Source organism: Megalobrama amblycephala, linkage group LG2 (genome assembly GCF_018812025.1).
Source record: "Megalobrama amblycephala isolate DHTTF-2021 linkage group LG2, ASM1881202v1, whole genome shotgun sequence".
In the NCBI taxonomy this organism is placed as follows: Eukaryota; Metazoa; Chordata; class Actinopteri; order Cypriniformes; family Xenocyprididae; genus Megalobrama; species Megalobrama amblycephala.
In genome coordinates, this window is record NC_063045.1 from 15,875,554 (window position 1) to 15,898,993 (window position 23,440).

Consider the following 23,440-nt stretch of genomic DNA (forward strand, 5'->3'; position numbering starts at 1 on the left):
GTGCACGCGAGAAGATCAGTTGGTCTGGTGAAGTGCTTGAAACCAACACTCACCATGTGTAGATTTTTTTTTATTTATTGCTCTGCTTCAGTTTGGTCTTAAGTCATCTTTTGAGATCTTCTATACAGGAAGATGTATGTTTTTCTTTTCGACAGTAGGTGTTTTTCAGGCGTGAGAACGTAGAAGTGAGACAGAAGTGTGAAACCCAAGGATGGTATTTATGCTGTGAGTGTGTTTATGTAGACTACACAAGATTTTTTTACTTTGATGACCTTATATGATATGATATGAAGGTGGAAATGTGTGAACCTTTTCTTTACTCCAAAATGTCTTTGACAGCACATTTGACATTTATCCTGTCAGATGATCAAACGATGGCAAATGGTAGTGTTCTGTAATTAAACATATTTTTTTCGAATAGATTGTAAACCAATATATTTAAATTTACATTTCGTTACAAGTTATAAGTGCAATATGCTGTGGTTTTCTATAGAAAGCAATTTTGCCCGTCCCTCAAAAAATTTTTGTTTACAATGGAGGTCAATGGAGAAATAAACATTACATTACACACTGTTTTGAGTACAGCCACAAGACTTAAACTTTATCCCCCAGTTTCACAGACAAGTCTTAAAAGGGTTAGTTCACCCAAAAATGAAAATTCTGTCATTTATTATTCACCCTCATGGTGTTCCACACCCGTAAGACCTTTGTTAATCTTCGGAACACAAATTAAGATATTTTTGTTGAAATCCGATGGCTCAGTGAGGCCTCCAAAGCCAACAGTGACATTTCCTCTCTCAAGATCCATTAATGAGTACAGTGGTTCAATATTAATATTATAAAGCAATGAGAATATTTTTGGTGCGCCAAAAAAATTTAAAAAATAACGACTTATTTAGTGATGGCCGATTTCAAAACACTCCTTCAGGAAGCATCGGAGCACAAATGAATCAGTGTATCGAATCAGCGGTTCGGAGCGCCAAAGTCACGTGATTTCAGCAGTTTGGCGGTTTGACACGCGATCTGAATCATGATTCGACACACTGATTCATAACGCTCCGAAGCTTCCTGAAGCAGTGTTTTGAAATCGGCCATCACTAAATAAGTCGTTTTTTTTTTTTTTGGTGCACCAAAAATATTCTCGTCACTATAATATTAATATTGAACCACTGTACTCACATGAACCGATTTAAATATGTTTTTAGTACCTTTATGGATCTTGAGAGAGGAAATGTCATTGCTGGCTATGCAGGCCTCACTGAGCCATCGGATTTCAATAACAATATCTTAATTTATGTTCCGAAGATTAACAAAGGTCTTACGGATGTGGAACGGCATGAGGGTGAGTAATAAATGACAGAATTTTCATTTATGGGTGAACTAACCCTTAAAGGCAACTCCCAGTCTAAAATGCGTGTTTGAGCTGTTTTAACTGAAAGCAACTTGCACTGGATCTGTGTAAACTGCATCTTAAAATATGTCAGTGCCATTGTTTTGCCTCAAGATGCACACCAGTAATGTTTTTTTCTAAGGCATGTTTATAAAAAAATACCTTAAACTAAGGCCTAATCTTGGCTTAATCAAAGCCCTGTCTGTGAAACCAGGCCTATATCTGTTAACAGATAAAATCGCTTACTAACTTGTGCTAACTAACTCCTGTCATGACCCTTTAAAGTCAACAAATCCAATAACCTAACACAATATGTGTAATGATGCTAGAAATGGATGATGTGACTTAAATATCCACAAAATACAGTTTACAAAGAGCAAAACACCCACAGGAATGACATTGGAAACACATAACTAAAAGTTAATCCACCTAGAAAAGCTGAAAACCATGATTTAGGCAACTTTTGTGTGAAAGAAGTGCTTTAACAAAATACAAGCATTGCATTCTTCACCAAATAGTTAATTCACAAAATCAAAGAAGTTTTAATATATCAAGCTTTATTCTTAGATAATGCATGAAACCCAAAGACTATAAAGATGGACAGGGTTAGTTATTTTTTTGACCATTTAAAAATATAAAAAAGGACAAATTTTAGATTGAGTTGTTTGAGGTGGCAGAGGTTTGCTCCATTTTTTTCTTTAGTTTGTTGTCGTCGTCGTTTTTTTCAGATGCTTTAACATTTAATGTCAGGGCTGCTCATTTGACCACAGTGTTCCTGTGACCTTTTTAACAAGCACATATTGTTGCAGTACACAATCAAGTACGGCAAAGCTAAGAAGGCATCAGAAAGCTGCTTTATTGTTTGCCTTTCACCCCTTAATGTTTTAGTCATCAGTCTATAAACAATTGATTCGCTCTTTGTGTGGTGCAGTAACATACAGTACATAGTGTATTTTTGTGCAGTGATCATCAGTCAACTTTCTCTGAACACAGAGCCCTTTTTTTATGCTGTACTCTATTGTTGTTAAAAAAACGACTCGGGCTTGCTAGGACTTTAACTAAAGGTTAACTTCAGTGACTCTTTTGTTAATGAATTACACAGTTTCCGTTTCACAAATAACACCTAATAACTTTTGTTCAAGCTATGAATTCAAATGAGGAATGTGTTTTTGCATATATTAATGATACAATATTTAGCGCAGTCAGCTTGTTAGATTTTAAATATGCTTTTTAATATTTTCACACACACTGAGGTAATTTTTTATTTTTTATTTTTTTTAAATGATTCCATGCCACCTTTCAACAGCTCTTGGCAGCATCAACCATTATCATTATCATCATAATGTTCATGTTCGAGAACACTTAAAGTTATAAAGTGTTTACATATTTTGCAACTTAACAAATATTGACACTTGCGTTAAGTGCATAAGACCAGAACATAAGGAACGTGATTGGGCATGTCATTGCAGGAGGTGTGTTAATGTGATGCTGTGTGTTCCTGAACAAGGGCACATGGTTCTAGCCTGTGGTCGAGTGGTTTCTCTCACCCTTTGGGCTCAAACTTCACATCTGTCGACTCTTATGTGCCTTTACCCTTCCTCTACATTCAAATATATACATTTGCATGTTTTTTTTTTGGTGCTTGTGTGTAGGGCCGGCGTTGCAACCTGCAGCAGACAGCACTAGCTTTGGTGAGTTACTGTTTGATTGTCTTTCATGTATATATTTAAACTTTCTCTACATGAATATATTTAGTAATAGCGTTTTGTGATACATTGCTACAAATGATTTAGGAGGATGTGGTATATGCCTGCCATGTGGAAGATGTATTTTCATTTGGTGGTATTTTTTTAAGAAAGCAAATATTAAAATAGCACATTCACCCACACTGACCACAATTTGATGTTTAATGTCATGATAGTACGTTCGAGCAGATAAGGGTAATGAACTCGCAGTGCATGTCACCTGCTGTCTGGCATTGATCTATTTATGTACATGTGACCTATTTGAATAGGAATATTTTTTATCAGATTTAAAAGTAGTACTTTCTTTTCCACGTTGGCACAAAGTTATGTAATATATGCAGGTTTTTTTACTTTTCTAAAAACTTTTTCCAGTATATTCATGAATATTCTTATGTAGTCGCATAATAGCCATTTTTATTTTAATATATACAGTTAGCTGAATGATAAGTGCTGTAATCAGTGAATACCTTTGTTTTTTGTTGGGGTAAAATGACCTTGTTTGTAACTACAGTGGCCAAACATGTTCTAGTGCAGGATTCTAAAGGTTTTTCAGAGAGACAGTGGAAATCCCTTGTTTTGTTTTATAAAAAATTGAGTGGCCTAACATAATAAAATGTGTTTAGTACCATGTTAATGTACAGTTGCGCTCATAAGTTTACAAACCCCACTTTCATCATGCATTTACGCTCTTATTTTTTTTTAAATTATTCAGAAAGGCATTTATATAAAGTTTTTTTTTTTTTTTAAATAAGAGATCAAATAATTTTTTTTTTTTTTTTAATTTACATAAAATCATTTGTCAATTTCAACTCTCTGAATGCTTGAGTCGGCAACACACAATATTAAGAACCGAGGAAATGTAAACTTTTTAACAGGATAATATGATTAAATTATTATTATAATTTTTTTTTGAAAGTATATTTAAATGTCCGTTATGTCAAAATGCTTCTTTGGGGCTGTAAAATTATTTTTTATGATCCCACTTATTAAAAAAACGTATCTTGCAGTTTGAGATCACACAGCAGCCTTTGGTGAACTCCAGGTTGAAGACCTCTGTTCTACCAAATTGTTGATTTTAGTGTGCAAATTCACGTTTACCTCCCTTATTTATGCTGACATAAGGGTAAATATGAGGAATGGGTCAGATTGCTCTAGAACTGAGCATTTATGGCTCCCAGAGGAGAACAAGACAGTGAATGAGTGAAGTAGCCTTCTTTTCTCCTTTTCTCCCGCTTTTATATACTCTTTTGTGGTTTTGCTTTTAACAAAGATATTGATCCAGACTGTGACCCTGCACATGCACTCTCACTAATTGCAAATGGTCCTGGTGACCCCATTCTTGAAGCTAAAATTACCCCAGCGCATGTGTCAAATGGAAAAAGAACCAAATCTCTGCACAACACCTTTGAGAGGACACCCAAGAGCTGTTGATTTAGGAAAATAATAATAAAAAAAAAGCATTTGTGAGTCATGAAGCAAGTGTGAGGCTTTGTCAATACCACAGAACTGAGGTTTTAACCAAAATAGTTTGTACACATAGGCAACGGTAACGGAATATAGAGTATTTTAGTGCTTCCTGTTTATTTGGCCTTGTGGAGTCTTTGCATTTACTTTTTGGGCAGTTGCGAAAAAAAGTGACGTCAGTGCAGAAGGAAGAGACTATTTGTCATACAGTCACCACGTCTTGCGCAAGTCCTGTAAATGTGACAACTTAGATGTTTTCTTGACTTCGACAGCAAGAGGAGACCAGAAAAAAGTCTCGACAATTGCTATATTGTCCATTCTGAAGCAATATGAAGAACACAGTTTGGATGGAGAAGCAAGTAATGCTGTTGTGAGGTATTCTATATTATTCTATATTAACTGGTGTAAAAGATGCCTTGACATCTTGAGTACACATATGTGTACACTGTGTAACAAGCGATACTGTAGGTCTTATTATTTTGGTGTAATTGTTCATTTTCAGATGTCTATAAATCTTAGAGAAAGCTATCCACTGGTATTCCAGTTCATCCCAATGGTAATTGCTTAACTGGCAAAGTCCTTTCAGTAGTGACTATCCTGATCTGTGACATACTGTTAAAGGCAGCAGATAAGTGAAAATTAAGTCAATTTCATGTTTATAAAGAGGTAGTTCAATTGAAAAAGATTATTATATTTTGTCATAATTTACTAACCCTTATTTTCTGCTTTGTGGAACACAAAATAAGATATTTTGAAAAATGTTGGGACTCAAACAACATTGGACCCCACTGACTTTCATTGAAGAACAACTACCACGGAGACATTTTTCATTTGTAGGTGAAATATTATTAATAACTAGACCTAGAAAAAGAGGATTTTGCTGGTTGATGGTGTAGTTACAACATTCACTAGCAGGGCTTAACCGTCCTATGTTAACCAGCCAAACCTTGGTCCCATGGCATTTGAGGTGAAGTCAGTAATTTATGTGCTACTAGCATCACCAAACAGAACTGGAAAAACACCCGATATTTCTCTGCCAAACTCGCGCCAATGTTGTCGTTTTAGGCCAGTTGTTGGGATGCTCAAAAAATAGTGATGTTTTGATAGTGCCACAGTGTTTACACCTTTCAGGGGAATCAAACTTAGCTGGGACAGGAGAAAGTAAAGTAGCATTCAAAACAGCACACATCACCTTAGGCTAATGCTGCAGGACTGAATGGCTGTGTACGTGTCAGTGTAGGATAATAAGTGCAAGATGCTATAAGGAGGTGCTCAGGCAGATGTGCATTAGCTAATGTTGTCTGAACGCAGCTGGGTTGGGCAGGGCTAATAGACAGACCATAACACTGACATCATCAAGAGAGTGGGGGCAAGCTGGGCTGAGAGAGAGAGAGAGGGAATGAAGAAGAGAGGGAGGGATTAAGCAAGCCACAGTAAGGGACAGAGAGTAGCTGTCAGAAAGCAGAGAGAGAGAGAGAGGACGCAGGGCTAGACTCAGTCCGCACAGAACCTTGCGGATTTCTCCTTTACTGCCACTGCATCTTTCCTTTTCCCTTTCCCTTGCCATCCCCCCTTCCCCTCCCTCTTTCCCCCACTGTCCTCTCCGCTCTGGACCGCTCCTCCGGGCATGCTACTTAAGCCCAAGTATGGCCGCTTCCGGAACGACTCTGTGACCTCCTCCGACGACCTGATGCAGAGCCTGGCCATGAGCGGGAAGGTGGTGGCCACACCAGTGGCCTCCTCGTCCGTGCCTGGCTTGGAGCTGCCACCCCTGGAGACCGCTGCCCTTCCTCCGCCTTCGGCCCAGGTGCTGGCCGACTCACCCGGGCTGGATGGCGAGCAGGACGGGACCACCACCTTCTGTATGCTCATTCCCAAGATGCCCCAATGGAAGTTTTCCAACTCGTTGCTCAGCCGTAGCCCATCCAATAGCAGCTCCAGCTCCAATTCCAGCAAGGAATCCGGCAGGGCGCCTCCAACCGATAGTTCCCCTGCTGCGGCTTTTGGGGGGGCGACTGCCCCCAGTGGTCCTGTGGCAAGTCTTGCAGCTGTGTTCAACTCCTGTGACCCTGTTTGTGTGGGTCCCTGTTCCCTACAGGCCGCCAGGAGGCAGAGGGCAAGTGCAAGAGAGTCCAGTGCAGGGGCCGCCGAGGGGAGTCCAGGGGGCTCTGGAAGCTTCAGGACCGGGATGAACCGGAGGACAAGGGTGGAGGGAATATGGCTGGGAGATAACTTCACCCAGAAGGGCAGCTTCATCAACAAGCCCTCACAGGGGTGGTTGCACCCAGACAAAAAGATCAGCAGCACGGGGGCTTCGTACATTGTCAGGGTGAGTCCCCTGCTTATCATCTTAAAATCTCTACATGCTTTCCGCCTAATGTTATTTTGCAGGTCTGCAGCGGTGTCAATACGCTGCTATGTGGTGTTATTGATAGTCATTCATTTACATTCATTGCACCATCTTATGCTGCTCTGAAGACGCGGAGAGAGATTTGACTCCCCTTGCAGCTTACAAACAACTGCAATATCTTGTCCTTTCAAAAGCTGAGTTCAGGCAAAACTGCTTATGATATGAACACAATGGGGTTCTGTTCACTGCAGTATATGGGTTATGTCAGGGTGCAATTGCTTGAGGAGAAAGGAGGAATATATAATTTAATCCAGATATATTGCTTTGTGTGGTACAGCGACTGCGTCAGGGCACGGGGCAGGCGTGGATAAACAAACTGCAGATGTAAACAACTAAACTGAAGAACTGAAGGGAGGTGGAGGGTGGCTCATTGTTTATGACTCAGTATGAGTGATGGCTGTTCAAAATAAATTTTTGATTGGACCCAGGATTGACATTTGAGCAATTACCAAATTTCCCTTTTGGGATCAATACGGGTTCATATATGCATGTGTTTACTCAGGAATAATAATGAAATTGCGATTAAAATTAGCATAGCATGCTAATATAAAGGCAGTCTGTTCAGTTTTACTTTTTGAAGCTAATGTTTAATATATAAACATTGAAAATGTATTTCCAATACTCTTGATTCATTGTTTACTTAGTTTGTATTGTTGAAGTGGACAAATTCCTGTTAGACAAAACATAGTGTAGGCTAACCAGTAACAACTACTTGCAGTTTGGTAGATGCTATGGATATAAGCCAATATCTTCAGCTCTGGGCTGCATCTTGGTCAATCAAGGGTTATAAATGTTGGCAGACTATTTGACGTCAATGACAGCGATCCTCTCTCAACCCAGTTTCTTACCCCTCCGCCCTTGCACTCATCCACCCCACCTCTCTCCAATAACCTAGACTGGGCCTGCGCACGCTCCGTAATTGCATTACACAGGCACCATTCATTGGTTTATTCAATTACTTTTAATCACAGTCATTTGTATCACATGTGTAGCAGAGGAAACAGGCATGGAAGGGGGCTGTTAGCCAAATAACACAGTGGCATGTTGGCATACCACAAATAAAGGGATTTTAGTTTAGCTAAAATTAAGCTAAAACCAACTAGCTAGCGCTTAGCTTCGTAAAAGCATTTAATTAAAAAAAAAAATATATATAATCTGCATTTCTGTGGGTGAATAGGAAGTTGTTTCAAATTTAGACTAATTTGTGTTATTCTTAGATGACAAACTTTCTAAGAACAAAAGACTACAAGGAACAGAAATTTTGCCCACAGATTTTGTTTCATCTCTTTCATATCACATATATAGGAAGAATAAACCTCACTGGTCATTTCCTCTAGTGCAAACATTTCCTGTGCCATCCCCCTCTATTATAAATAGTAGTATAGTAATATGTATGTTTATATACTATTGTTGTTCTGACACTATGAAGACTATATATATATATATATATATATATATATGTGTGTGTGTGTATGGTCTTCATAGTGACAGAACAAGTGAAAAACATAATTCAGTGATGTCACATATGTATTGTAGCTGTGGATAGTGTGTCAGTTGTGGAGGCACACATTTTTTGAGCTTGTACTAATTTAATTTCAAGGGAACATTTTATAGACAACTGTTTTGATGATAACGAATTGCAGTTTTTGCTGTAGGAAGAGCATTAATTTATCAAACAGCGTGCTGGCTGACAATAAGGTCTTTGAGAAAGAGAGGAAGCAAGAGAGATGCCGTAAAAGAAAAGAAAGAAGATTCATTACACTGATTGAACACTTCCCGCTGCTGACTAATGTAGTTAAGATAGTTAAGCTTGCTTAGATAGAAAAGGGCAGGTGTCAAGATATATTCTTGATATGTATAAAAAAAAGTTTAAATAAACCTTAAAGGGACAGTACACCCCAAAAATGAAAAACCTAATTTTCTCACCTGTATGACTGTCTTTCTTCTGTGGAATACAAATACATTTTGAATATATCTCAGTGTTGTTGTTTTTTTTGTTTTTTTTTGGTCAATATATTAAAAGTCATTGAGGTCCAATGTTGTTTTGGAGTCGGACCCTATTGACTTTGGTTGTAAAGGCAAATTGTTCTTCAAAATAACTACTTTTTGTGTTCCACAGAAAAAAAGACAGTTATATCGGTTTGGAACAACATGACATTTTTGAGTGTACTCTCCCTTTAAGAGAAAAGGAGTGATTGCAGAAACGTGAATACAATGTTAAGAGGGACTGATTTATATTCATACAGAACAGTTTTAAGGTCATAATCAGTTCTTTGGGACTTCCCCAAAGCACTCTTGTATTTGTTGAAGAAGAAAACACAGAGGATGTTGACTTCAAGAACAAAACACCTAGAACAAGTGTCTTAAAGGTATAGTTCACCCAAAATTTAAAATTCTGTCATTATTTATATACCCTCATGTTGTTCCAAACTTGTATGACTTCTTATGTTCTATGGAACAAAAAAGTGTTTTTTTCCCCATCCATAAACTGGACATCAATGGGCTCCAATGTAGTTTTGTTCCCAGCATTTTTTTAAAAATATCTTCTTTTGTGTTCTGCAGAAGAAAGAAAGTCATGCAGCTTTGGAATGACATGAGGGTGAGGTGACAGACTTTTCCCGATTGGGTGAACTACCCTTTAAGCTGGAGATTTAGTCCATCTTAAGTTTCTAACTGTCATAACTAGGGTAACCATTTTGACTCAACCATAGGCCACGTGATCTGTGCTTTGGGTCGAGGTAGGCGTAGACCTCCGAAATCCTTTACCCCAGCCTAAGACAACAAAAATGATCTGCGATTACCCTCTACAAGCATCCGTAACCACAAACTCCTTTATTCAGACATATGTCGCACTGTCAGTGTGGGGGTTGGCATTTTGCTCTGTTACTGCGACCCTTTTGAACGCATTAGTGACTAACTGCCGAATAGATATTTCCCTACACCTTCATCAGAGCACTTTCCACGTCCCAGAAGGGCCAGACTACAGTAATACCTCTTACCAAGTCCACCCCCACCAGTCATGATGTGGTTATTGCCGTCAATCTCCTCACACTTCACGGTAATTACCTTCCCCGGCACAGCTATTATGTTGTCTTTTTCAGAACTGCCAAGAAGAAGCTGTCTTGCTCAAATTATACGTTTAGTATTTATCTGTGATTATGCGGCATTATGATGAAGGTGCGTAAACAACGCTGTGTGCACCCTGCTGCCATTATTGTGCAGTTTAATCATCCTTATATGTGTGCGTGTGTGTGTGTGTCTGTGTGTGTGTGTGTGTGTGTGTGTGTGAGAGAGAGAGAGACAATTGTTACTTTTGTTTTCAGCATCTACATCATGTACTCTGGCTCTTGCCAACAAGAATTAGATACATATTTCCACGAAGCAATGATGACCTCTGGGAAATTAAAACTAATTAAGTATAATGAAAATAATGTGTGTCATTTTGTGTGGTTTTTTTTATTGGCAGTACATGGGCTGCATTGAGGTTCTGAAATCAATGAGATCTTTGGACTTCAGCACTAGGACACAAGTCACAAGGTAAAGTGGTTTTTGTTTGGATTGTACTGAACCTAGATCGTTTTTGTGACAAATACCTCACCCTCCATGATTTTATTGTTTGCTAAATATTTTATTTTATATTTATTATTTTCTTTGTTTTGTTTATTTTAGAAATTTCTCATTTGTTTTAATCACAAATACTTCACTTTCCATGTTTTGTTTTGTTTTGTTTTGTTTTGTTTTTGCTGAGCCATAAACAATTTCCTTGATTACAATTTTCTTTGATTTCCTTGATATTATTATTTATTGTTGTTATTTTATTTTATATTTGAGTGCCCTCCATGTTTGGTTTAATTTAGTTTAGTTTTTGTGATTATATTGTTTTGCTTTGCTCTGTTTATTATTTTATTCATCTTTTGATTTTGGAAATTTCTCATGTTTTAATTCACAACCTCACCCTCCATGTTTAGTTTAGTGTAGTGTAGTTTAGTTTATTTATGTATATGTTTTTGTGTTTGTCTATATATATATATATATATATATATATATATATATATATATATATATATATATATATATATATATATATATATATATATATATATATATATATACAGTACAGTCCAAAAGTTTGGAACCACTAAGATTTTTAATGTTTTTAAAAGAAGTTTCGTCTGCTCACCAAGGCTACATTTATTTAATTAAAAATACAGTAAAAAACAGTAATATTGTGAAATATTATTACAATTTAAAATAACTGTTTTCTATTTTAATATATTTCACAAAGTAATTTATTCCTGTGATGGCAACGCTGAATTTAAGCATCATTACTCCAGTCTTCAGTGTCACATGATCCTTCAAAAATCATTCTAATATGCTGATCTGCTGCTCAAGAAACATTTAATGTGTACAATTGTACAAAATATTTGTGTACAATATTTTTTTTCAGGATTATTTGATGAATAGAAAGTTCAAAAGAACAGTGTTTATCTGAAATCTAATCTTTTGTAACATTATAAATGTCTTTACTGCCACTTTTGATTGATTTAATGCATCCTTGCTGAATAAAAGTATTCATTTCTTTAATTTCTTTTCAAAAAAAAAAAAAAAATTCTTACTGACCCCAAACTTTTGAACGGTAGTGTATAATGCTACAGAAGCTTTGTATTTCAGATAAATGCTGTTCTTTTGAACTTTCTATTCATCAAGGAATCCTGAAAAAAAAGTACACAACTGTTTTCAACATTGAAAATAATCATAAATGTTTACTGAGCAGCAAATCAGCATATTAGAATGATTTCTGAAGGATCATGTGACACTGAAGACTGGAGTAACGATGCTGAAAATTCAGCTTTGCATCACAGGAATAAATTACTTTGTCAAATATATTTAAATAGTACACAGTTATTTTAAATTGTAATAATATTTCACAATATTACTATTTTTTACTGTATTTTTAATTAAATAAATGTAGCCTTGGTGAGCAGACGAAACTTCTTTTAAAAACATTAAAAATCTTAGTGGTTCCAAACTTTTGGACTGTACTGTATATATATAAATATATCTATATATTTTCTATACAAAAAATTAATCCTGATTAATCGCGATTTAAAACATTGGAGTTTATAAAATATTTTTATATTGTAATAATTTAAGTTACTCTCCAAAGAAACAACTGAAAGGCAGCATATTTTAAATATTTTGTTTAAAATCTTTTTATGAATGAAGGCCAGTATCACTGATACTAATACTGGTACTGATGTCTCTATGAAATTGATTTTTATTTAAACATTATTTATAGACATACAACATTACAGAATAACTAAAAGCTATCGATTTCAACATTTATTAGTCTTTAAAAATAACTTTTAATTTAAGTGAACTTAAAACAATCTTCACATAAACTCATTATAATAAATGTCATATTTACCTGTGGCCTTCCTACCCGTCTAACAGGTAGGAATTATACAGAAACTGAATGAAGTTATCACACACTTTACAGTCTTCACTGCATAAATTATAAATTAAATATAGATTAATCCTTATTAAAGAAAGCTACAGTTATCTCTGTTACATTTGTTCTTTGATTAACATTAATGACAGACGTCACAGCAACTAGTTTATTAGGCTGCTGTCACTTTAAAGGATTAGTTCACTTTGAAATGAAAATTACCCCAAGCTTTACTCCCCCTCAAGCCATCCTAGGTGTATATGACTTTCTTCTTTTTGATGAACACAATCAGAGTTACATTAATAAATATCCTAATGCATCCAAGCTTTATAATGGCAGTGAATGGGACCAATGAGTTGGAAGCTCATCCATTATATGTATTCATCCATTATAAATGTACTCCACACAGCTCCGGGGGGTAAATAAAGTCCTTCTGAAGTGAAACGATGCATTTGTGTAAGAAAAATATCCATATTCAAATATCCAATGCCTTTATTAACCCCCTGGAGCTCTGTGGAGTACGTTTATGATAGATGTATACACTTTCTTGAGCTTCAAACTTTTACATAAATTGAAAGCAATAGATTATCACTTTCCGGTTCACTTTTTGTGTGCCAAACAATGTTTGCACATACGTAAGTGTGCATTCATAGGTGTAAGTATAAGTGTGTATTCTTAGGTGTATATTTATTTATATGTATGCAAGCACGTGCATTCTTGTAGGGGGTGACGGGGCGGAGCTCCAGATTCCCAAGGGCAACAGTGGAGTCCCTCTCCCTGCCCTCGCTCATCGATCAGCAGTAATCCGAACCCAATGGCCCACAGCGGACTAAAGTGCAGATAGCACAGGCGAGATGGAGACGGAGTGATACAGCTATGTATTATTAACGACTCCAACTAATGACTGTGGAGGCCTTCTGGGGCCTAAGATGATGCAGATTGCATGGGGTGGAGTTAGATTTGATAAACAAGGAGGACTGGAGAAGAGTGATTGTTTTGAGTAGATAGCGGCAGTCTGTTATGACATTAGAATGGTTATAATGGGAATGCTTGGAACAGGCTGCATATTTAGCCAGAATCTACTTTGCAGCAGAAACGAACGGCTTGTAAATCAGCTGATTTGCAGCACTCTGGGGAAAGAGGGAGTGTGGGTGGGCTCTCTCATTTGTCATTGTCATATAGTGTGGCCTAGAAGCAATTTCGATAAGAACAAAGAGGCAAAACACACATGGGCACATAATCTTGCAACACAAAACACACTAATGCAAATTGTCAGAACATTGCAATGCATATCCTGTAACATTTATTGGATAAATTCCCTGAAAAGTCCTTTGCTGGGACAGTTGGCACTTTTAAAATATTAATGGGTTATTTGATAGCATGCTGGTGTTTCGAAGTCACTTTGTCCGATGTTGACCTCACAACCCATGATGCCCCTCTGCCAGACTCTTCACGGCTAATTACACTTTTTTTTTGTTTTTGTTTTGTTGTATTAGTTGTATTAATGCATCCATCACTACTGCTATTCCTAAAACTGGTAAAAGTGTTAGGGCTGTTTTACTGCATTTTGGTCACAATTTTACATTTTGTTTTGTTTCGGTTTGATTTGGTTTGGTTTTGGATAAAACAATTAAAGAAACAGTTTAACTCAGGTGTTCTGTTTTAATTTAATTTAATTTAATTTAATTTAATTTAATTTAATTTAATTTAATTTAATTTATTTTATTTTATTTTATTTTATTTTATTTTATTTTGATTTTATTTTGGCTCTGTTTATTTATTACACTGACAGTACACTTTCAATATTTGAAAAAGCATTGTTTTTAGGCTAAGACTTATTATTTATACTTATTTATTTTCACACAGCGGTTGCACTGAATCACAAGGGAAATTGTTTTTTGTGGGTATTCCGGGTATGTGAGATTGTGAGATCTGGTAATATCTCTCTAATAGTGCTCTTTCTCTTTGGAAATGTGTGTGTGTGTGTGTGTGTGTGTGAACACAGGGAGGCCATCAACAGGTTGTGTGAAGCTGTACCTGGAGGAAAAGCTGCCTGGAAGAAGAAAGTAAGAGCAAATTGCATTTTTTCTTTTATTAAGCACAAATCAAAGGAAATGTAATGATATCCAAATGCTTGTTTTGCTGCCCATTTTAGACCACCAACAAAACCCTCCAGTCTATCATGGGGAAGAGTAACCTACGTTTCGCTGGAATGAGCATTGGCGTCAACATCTCCATTGATGGCTTGAGTCTACTCGTCCCCACCACACGACAGGTCGGCCCTCTAGCTCCTTTCACATAAGACAACCCATCAAATCATAGCAGCCTCACCCTCAGCCGATTTATCACAACATTATCATTCCTATACGGTGTTAAGAAGTTATAGTAACTCTACAAAACTACATTTTTCAGTAGCATGACTGCAGCTTTACAAATGATCAAGCAGATGTACTATAATAAGCAATCATTTTTAAACTGCCTTTTCTCACTTGTGTAGCTTTGGAAAGTTTAAAGGTCCAGTTTTTCGTGGTTTTTTGAAGCTTTGATTGTGTTTATAGTGTGCAATATAACATGTGTTCATGTTTCGCGTGTAAAAAAACACAGTATTTTTCACATAATTTACTTATCTGTATACCGCTGTTTCCACTGTCATAAAAACGGGCTGATGACTTCCTTGTTCTATGAAGTCCCTCCTTCAGAAATACGTAACGAGTTCTGATTGTGCCAGCGGTTCCTGTGTTGTGATTCGACAGCAGTTTAGCGCATCTTGCCCGGAAAGGTCACGCCTCTTACCATAACGTGGAGATGCACGCGCTCAGTGTTATTGTAAACATGTCTTTAATTTTACCCTATCAATTTGAGCCGGAATCAGACCCGGTGATTGGACTGCGGGATGAAAATAACAGCGTTTCGACGACATGGCGACAAACACACTCTACAAACGCAACTCTTGTGTATTCCTGTGGGCGGAGGTTAGTCAAAAAACTGTTTTAGTGACGTCATTAAAGAAGGAAGTAGAGGGATGTAGTCCAAACTGGCCGTTCGATGTAGGCGACTTCTGTTAAATAAAATATCTCGCTTGGCATTGAACTTTGAGCTTTAAAATTTTACAGATTTTATTTATACTCTAACAACAACATTACACACTAACTAAAGTTTGAAACATGGGATCACGAAGAACGGGACCTTTAATTCATTTTAGTGAATCAGTACATTTGATGATTCATGCAAATAAACAGATTCAGATTTGTTTCAAGTTCCTGTACAGTACTGTAGTAGAGTTATGCTATTCTTTTGTATGTTTTGACTTAAAGGATTAGTTCACTTCAGAATTCAAATGTCCTGATCATTTACTCACCCCCATGTCATCCAAGATGTTTATCTCTTTCTTTCTTCAGTTGAAAAGAGATTAAGTTTTTTGAGGAAAACATTCCAGGATTTTTCTCCATATAGGAATAAGGGTCTTATCTAGTGAAACGATCGGTCATTTTCTAAAAAAAATAAATATATATACTTTTTAACCACAAATGCTTGTCTTGCACTAGCTCTGCGATGCACCACACATTATGTAATCAAGTTGAAAAGGTCACTTGTGACATAGGCTGAAGTATCAAGCAAGTGTTTAAAAAACGAGCGTGAAAAGATTAAACCAAACGCCTTTTGCAACAACAACAAAAAAAGTAAAACCACAATGTCGGATGATTTTGAAGTTGGAGGAGAAAATGAGATGTTTCGCCCTACCGCGGTACTTCCACCTACATCACGCATGACCTTTCCAACGTGATTACGTAATGCGTGGTGCATCTCAGAGCAGTCCAAGATGAGCATTTGTGGTTAAAAAGTATATAATTTATTTTTTTATGAAAATGGGCGATCGTTTCACTAGACGAGACCCTTATTCCTCGACTGGGATCGTGTGGAGCCATTTGAAGCTGCAATGAAACTCCAATTTAGACCTTCAACCCGTTGAACCCTGTTGAAGTCCACATTATAGAGAAAAAAATCCTGGAATGTTTTCATCAAAAACCTTCATTTCTTTTCGACTGAAGAAAGAAAGACATGAACATCTTGGATGACGTGGGGGTGAGTAAATTATCAGGAAATTTTAATTCTGAAGTTAACTAATCCTTTAATTGCTTGAATTAGGGTGTTTTCAAGTTTCCCAAGTTATAAATTTGTCGAAGTCTGACTAATTGAGTTAATTCATCAAAACTCTAATTGTTTTGTGCCAGGAAATTAGGGCTCTGATTTAATTATAAATGATATCATTGGACAGATATTTCTTAAAATAGATATTGTCCCTTTAAGCTTTGCATACTTTCCCCTGACATTATTTTTGATTAATACTAATAAGTGCTGACTATTTGAATTGATGCAGACATCACACTTTCTCATTTTCATCTCTTTATGTAGGTGATTGCCCATCACCCCATGCAGTCCATATCTTTCGCCTCTGGTGGAGACTCGGTAAGACCATAAGAATACGTTTAAGAAGATCATAAGAATACGTTTACTGTTTCAGGCCTCTTCTTTCAGCTCATATTATTTCTCTCCATTAAAAATTGCCACTTGATTCTGACTCTGATTTCTTCATGTGTTGCAGGATACACCCGATTACGTCGCCTATGTGGCCAAAGACCCTGTCAATCAAAGAGGTATTTTTATTTGTTTTTGTATTATACATTTTTATTTTATATTTCATTTGATTGTGTAAGCATATTATGCAGTTATATGTTGAGCTATGGGGCTTGTTTGGGAGATATGGGTTTGATTCTTGCTCGCGTCGTGTCCCCAGTTACATTTCCAATTGATTTTCCTTCACCTTTGTTTGTGTCGCTGATTATTTTGGCTAGATTTCGCACATATGCATAATGTTACCTTGTTCTCATCTCTCTAGCGTGTCACATCCTGGAGTGCTCTGATGGTCTTGCCCAGAATGTGATCAGTACCATCGGCCAGGCCTTCGAACTGCAGTTCAAACAGTATCTACACAGCCCACCCAAAGCCATTCCCACCATGGAAAGGTGAGATTCACATAATTTCCCTTGAACCATAGGCCTATTGTTTGTTTGGGCTTCTAAATGCTTCAAAACATGGAAATGACAGTAGTTCCTCCATCATTTTACCTGCAGTCAAGCTTCAGCTCTGAACAGATTTCACAAGGTTGAAACAGAATACGCACGGCTTGTGTTTCATATAGCCATCCTGTTTTGATTGCAGGCCGTTATTTAAAGCTAAATTTATTAAAGGGGCTCTCAGAAACCACAAGACTGCTCAGTATCCCATCAGTAATGGATCATTTCTTTCAGTTTGTTCTGTTTTAAATCATTGTTGTTACATGCGCTTTCTTGTCTTTAATATAAGCTGTGTGCGGTCTACTTCCCTACATAGATAGGACCCTACTGTAACTGAAATGGAACTGATGTCACTCATGTGAACCGCTCTACATAGAGAACAGCTCTGTGTGTTGTTAGCACGTTGCTAAGCTAACAACATGAAACTCTAAAGGTGCGATCACATGAGTGAAATTTTGCTAGCAAAAAGTCTATTGTCCATTGTCAATAGTGTAGTGATGTATGAAACACTACTCACACAGATGTCATTTACAAATTCACGTGATCAACTTGAACCCGTTGCGAAATTTGCATTACTATTAAAATTATTTATTATCAATATTAATATTATTTTAAATAGTAATTTGTAAGTTGATTCTACTAAAGAGTTTTTATTGGTACATTTCATTACTCAATGGACACATATTTATGATTTATATATTTAGATTGAATTAAATACATAATTACCTTTTCACTGATCTCAAATATGTTAATGCGCAAACACGCTAAATAGGTTTATTTAATTTTTAGGACTATACGAACAGAAGAGTCGGCATGGGGGGATGACGAGGAATCGTCTGAGCACGATTACTACAACAGCATCCCAGGGAAGGAGCCTCCCCTTGGGGGAGTGGTGGACTCTAGGCTCAGGCCTCCTGCGGGCCTATTGGGTCACGTCCATACACAACCACAGAGCAAAACCGCTCAGGTAAAATAATAGACTTTTTCATAAATGGATGTGGATTTTTGGTCACACTTTAGATTAGGGTCCAATTCTCAATACAAACTAACTATTAACTACGAGATTTTGCCTCAATAACCTTCTAAGTACTGCTTATTAATAGTAAGGTAGTTGTTAAGTTTTGGTTTTTGGTAGGAATTGGGTATGTAGATTATGGTCATGCAGAATAAGGCATTGCTTTATAAGTACTAATAAACAGCCAATATCTTAGCAATATGCTAATAAGCAACTAGTTAGTGAGAATTGGACCCTAAACTAAAGTGTTACCGGATTTTTATTGCTGCCTTGATTTGTGTTGTGAACAGCATGACGTTTGTGGTTTGTGGAGAGAATTGGCCTTTTTAAATAAACGTCCACTTCCTTGAGTGGCATTAGCATAAAGCTAATTGTGTCAGGCAAATAGCTGTTTGTCAGTACAACACATTCAGTAATGAAAGCTGAAAGAGCAATTTTTCATTTATCAATGATTATTTCTAGACTTACTTGACCTTTCGAAACCTTTGACCTCTTTAACCTGCCCTGTCAAACCATCCATCATAATTTGCTTTAAGTACCTCTCTCCCCCCCCCCCCAGTTAAAATATATAAAGACAAATGAATATACATATATATTGTAATGTATTATACATTTTTATTTTTTAGTATAAATAATAAAAAATTCAAATTCTAAAATAAAACAATTACTCTTTCAGACGGGGTCACCGGCCAAAAGAGATGCTTGCAGCCTCCCTGCCGCCCACTTGTGTTACGAAGTGCACTGGGACACAGAGAACAACAGCAGCTCAAGTGAGACGCCTGGTGGCTAATTAGCAGTATTATGTAACTCTTGTGACGTTTTGTAGATTTTTGTTGCTTTTTAACATATTAAAGGTGCCAAAGTGATATTCCACTTTTTTCCCTTCTAACTGTTGATGTTATTTAGTAAACATATTCTTTCGACCTCTACTGTAGGTTTGACTTCCGATGGTTACCTACGAGCAGACGGTCGTCCTCCCAGCAGCCGCGATTACGAGGAACACCTGTACGTAAACACTCAGAATCTGGACAACATGGAGGTTTCAATGGACGCCCAAGGAGGACGCAGACCTGAGAGCCCGAAGAAAGATATTTTTGATATGAGTGCGTCCACTGCAAATGACTGAAATTGATTTATCTTAAGAAGAGTAATGCGTAAAACTCATTTCATCCTACAAAATGTACTGTTCTTGACCTCACAGGGCCATTTGAGGACGCTCTGCGTCTACATGAGGCCAGTGGAGTTTGCGTACTGGAGGACAAGTGGCCAAGTCCCCCAAGACGCCGGGCCCCCGTCGCACCCACAGAGGACCAGCTCCGCCGGGAGATGTGGTACCACGGCCGCATGAGCCGCAGGGATGCAGAGAATCTGCTGGGCCGAGATGGAGATTTCCTGGTGCGGGACAGCGCCACTAACCCAGGCCAATATGTGCTGACTGGGATGCAGTGTGGGCTTCCCAAACATCTGCTGCTGGTGGATCCAGAAGGAGTGGTCAGTGACGCTTTAGGCTCACTTTTAGGGTGGTTTCATACTAATCAAACTTTGGACCATCAAACCAGTTATGAAAACACTCTTAAAGGAACACTGCACTTTTTTTGAAAATAGGCTAATTTTCCAACTCCCGTTTTCGAATCCATTCAGCCGATCTCCGGGTCTGGCGGTACCACTTTTAGCATAGTACTTTTAGCATAGTACTTTTAGCATAGCTTAGCATAGTTCATTGAATCTGATTAGACCGTTAGCATCTCGCTCAAAAATGACCGAAGAGTTTTGATATTTTTCCTATTTAAAACTTGACTCTTCTGTAGTTACATCGTGTACTAAGACAACCAGAAAATGAAAAGTTGCGATTTTCTTGGCCGATATGGCTAGGAACTACAGGCGCTGCATAATATCATTGTGTCTGCTGCACCCATGGTACGGCAGCAAAGTTCCTTGATTATTACGCTGGAATGAGAGTATAGTTCCTAGCCATATCGGCCTAGAAAATCGCAACTTCTCATTTTCCGTCAGTCTTAGTACACGATGTAACTACAGAAGAGTCAAGTTTTAAATAGGAAAAATATCGAAACTCTTTGGTCATTTTTGGGCGAGATGCTAACGGTCTAATCAGATTCAATGAACTATGCTAAGCTATGCTAAAAGTGGTACCGCCAGACCCGGAGATCGGCTGAATGGATTCAAAAACGGTAAAACTCAACTGTTTAACTCTAGGAGAGTTGGAAAATTAGCCTATTTTCAAAAAAAGTGGAGTGTTCCTTTAAACCACATCAGCTTTCATTTTCCTTATATGTTTTAATTTTCTTTTTCCATTAGGTTCGGACTAAAGACATGCTTTTTGAGAGCATCAGTCACCTGATCAACTACCACCTGTCGAACAAGCTGCCAATTGTTGCAGCGGAGAGTGAGTTACACCTCCAGCAGGTGGTCTGCAGAAAGCATTGACCTACATTTGAAGCCCATATACATGGTGAGATGTTTGCGACATGTTTCTACAGATGATCAAAGCTTTTTGGTTGGGCAATTCACAGGTTTTGTATTGTGTTTTTTCAGGGTGCAAGGCCGTCCCCTGTGCCGCCAATTTGAGGCCCCACACTATTGCCTTAAACACAGACTTTGAGCTTCCACTGGGACTTGTGGGATATCCCTGTTCCTTAGGCACTGACCACAAACGGCTTTCAGCATGCCTTGTTCAATCGACCCCTTCTTCAACAGAGAAGACCCCAACTGAGAGTTTGGTGTTGGGAAATAAAGTGCTTGTGAACACTGATTTTCCCAACAGACTGTTCTTGTTCCTGTCAGAAATGTGAACTCATGAGAAACACATGAGACAAACAGTCTTATTCCCTTCCTTTACATCTGTACGAGCGTTCGTCGTCCTTTATTAATGTGTTCGGCTGATCTTTTCTGAGGGTCACCTCTGAAACTCTGGACATCAGTGTGTTGTTGTGCTTACCAATGGTTTGCTCTCAGGATGCAGTATTTGTTAAGGACATTGCGTAAAGCTCATAAGCTCAGTCGCTCTAATGCAGTCATATCAAATGCACATGTTTAATTTATGAACTCAGGACCAAACGTTTGGGTCATGCTCATGTGATATTGCCCGTTTTTAAACGATAGTGTTCCAGACATGAATTATACTTCACAATTACAAATTTTGCATTTCTCTTTTGTGTTTAGTCACATCAACAAATGCCCACAATGTGCAGAGTTTCATTTAAAGGTGCATTTGGTAGTTTCTTTGGTGAAGAGTCATTTGATTGGTGTACACTCACATGAGAAGACTGAAGGAGTTCACATGAAAGGTGAAAGATTTGCCTGCGCAGATTTTGCAGCAGGGTCATGTAGATTCATTCACCGCATTGATGAACAGAAAATTACTTGGTTTGAAAATGATTCGGTGTGAGCTGCGCTTCATTCATTTTGCTGATATTTTGAAAATGTGACCGCGTCTTCTACTCAATGGTTTGCTACTCAAAACTAGCCCAATGGCGTTTCAGGGGGGTCCCCCAGTAAAAATGAAGTTCCAGTGGGTAAAATCCACGTTTTTGGCGGGGTTCAACCTCTGGTAAAATTGGTCATGCTATTTGGGTTCGATTCAACCCGCGGACATGAAAAACAACCCGCGGCAACAGTGTAAAAATAGGCCAATTCCACAGGAAAACCGCGGACTTGGCAACACTGGATATAACGTTAATAATAGCGGTGTAGTTCGGTGATGTGATAAACGAAAATTAGACAATGAAACACTTATTATCAGTGGGAAAAAAATGGGAGAATCACTACCTCACGGCTGAAGACGTAGTGATACCAAAGTTGCTTGTTTACTCTGTGTAAACCACTCACTAGTATCAGTGTAATTTACACATAAAACATGGCATGCAGCGTTTAAAATACACAAAGACCAGCGATGTTAATGCTAACCCTGAACTACTGAATGCACCTCAGTATATATTGTTTTTTTGTTTATATGGACATATAAGTCATCCACAAACATTTTTCATACATTCCTATAAATATTTTGTAATGTGAAACCATCTTATTCCAACGTAAAAGCTGCTTTCTGGAAAAATGTAGTCGGTATAAAATTGAAACCTGCCTTTATAAATGTCCAAATATTCTAGTTATATAAAATGAAGTGTTTGGCTCACTACAGTGTATTAAGAACCACGTTTTCTTTATCCGAAGAGAAGATTCCAGTGCCTTAAAAGTATTTACTTTTTATTTCAAAAACATCCTTCCGCTTATTTAGGTTGTATACTTCCTTTCTGCATTCCGGTTTCAGTTATAAAGTTGTTGCATACAGTATGTATGAGGCATAATTCGGAATAGCATACTAGCACACTACTATTTCAGCCATATATATTTGCGGCAGAAACAGTTTTTAGGGTTTAGCTAGTTAATATATTTCAGTTAGCGCCTGCTGATATATGCTGTAGCGACACCATTTGGGTTAAAAAAAAAACATTTTTAACCACTGACAAACATTTAAAAGTAGCTATAAGTTATTGCAAGCAACATATTGGCCTAAATAACAAGTATTTCAAAACATACAGGACTCCTGCGCCAGCTGGGCAACTGACACTGAGATAAATGGGACTGCTAACGGCTAACTTCCTCCAGGTATAATAGACCTCATTGCCAACACCAAAAACCACTTGCTTTACTTTCTCAGGATGTTGTTTCTCTATGCTGTGTTCCTCTATGATCTTAAAGCATTCTCAATAAACCTGAACAGGAAGGGAAAACTATAAGAAAATGTTTGGTTTGTTTTTAAAGGAAAGATACTCCCAAAAATGAATGTCATCATTTAAGAGATGTGCCTATGTCCATATTTTTTGGGATACTGTTCAAAAGTGTTTGATCGGTAAGATTTTTTAATGGTTTTGAAA

General features: G+C 37.5%; 1 protein-coding gene across 5 annotated transcripts; it reads left to right on the forward strand.

Annotated features, from left to right (window-relative positions):
- The first annotated feature begins 60 nt into the window (after positions 1 to 60).
- On the forward strand, positions 61 to 23,302 carry shc2 (SHC (Src homology 2 domain containing) transforming protein 2). 5 transcript variants are annotated; one of them, XM_048183048.1, is made up of 15 exons: positions 61 to 225; positions 3,043 to 3,081; positions 6,698 to 6,928; positions 10,476 to 10,546; positions 14,464 to 14,524; positions 14,614 to 14,733; positions 16,872 to 16,925; positions 17,062 to 17,113; positions 17,356 to 17,482; positions 18,323 to 18,500; positions 19,225 to 19,318; positions 19,484 to 19,651; positions 19,750 to 20,039; positions 20,865 to 21,018; positions 21,102 to 23,302. In XM_048183048.1, exons 3-14 carry the CDS (start codon positions 6,788 to 6,790, stop codon positions 20,991 to 20,993), a joined length of 1,485 nt encoding a protein of 494 aa, XP_048039005.1. In that variant the 5' UTR covers positions 61 to 225; positions 3,043 to 3,081; positions 6,698 to 6,787; the 3' UTR covers positions 20,994 to 21,018; positions 21,102 to 23,302. The 5 variants fall into 5 exon arrangements, with proteins under 5 accessions (XP_048039005.1, XP_048039004.1, XP_048039002.1 ...); XM_048183045.1 differs by lacking the exons at positions 61 to 225; positions 3,043 to 3,081 and adding exons at positions 4,055 to 4,974; positions 5,102 to 5,155; XM_048183047.1 differs by lacking the exon at positions 61 to 225 and having other exon boundaries at positions 2,899 to 3,081.
- The last annotated feature ends 138 nt before the right edge of the window (positions 23,303 to 23,440 follow it).

Bases quoted from the DNA above. Each gene is read 5' to 3' on its own strand.
- shc2 (XM_048183044.1), top strand. From the start codon at position 6,227: ATGCTACTTAAGCCCAAGTATGGCCGCTTCCGGAACGACTCTGTGACC. The intron at 14,734-16,871 runs GTCGGCCCTCTA...CTCTTTATGTAG, and splicing joins TCGTCCCCACCACACGACAG to GTGATTGCCCATCACCCCAT. The intron at 17,483-18,322 runs GTGAGATTCACA...TTTAATTTTTAG, and splicing joins GCCATTCCCACCATGGAAAG to GACTATACGAACAGAAGAGT.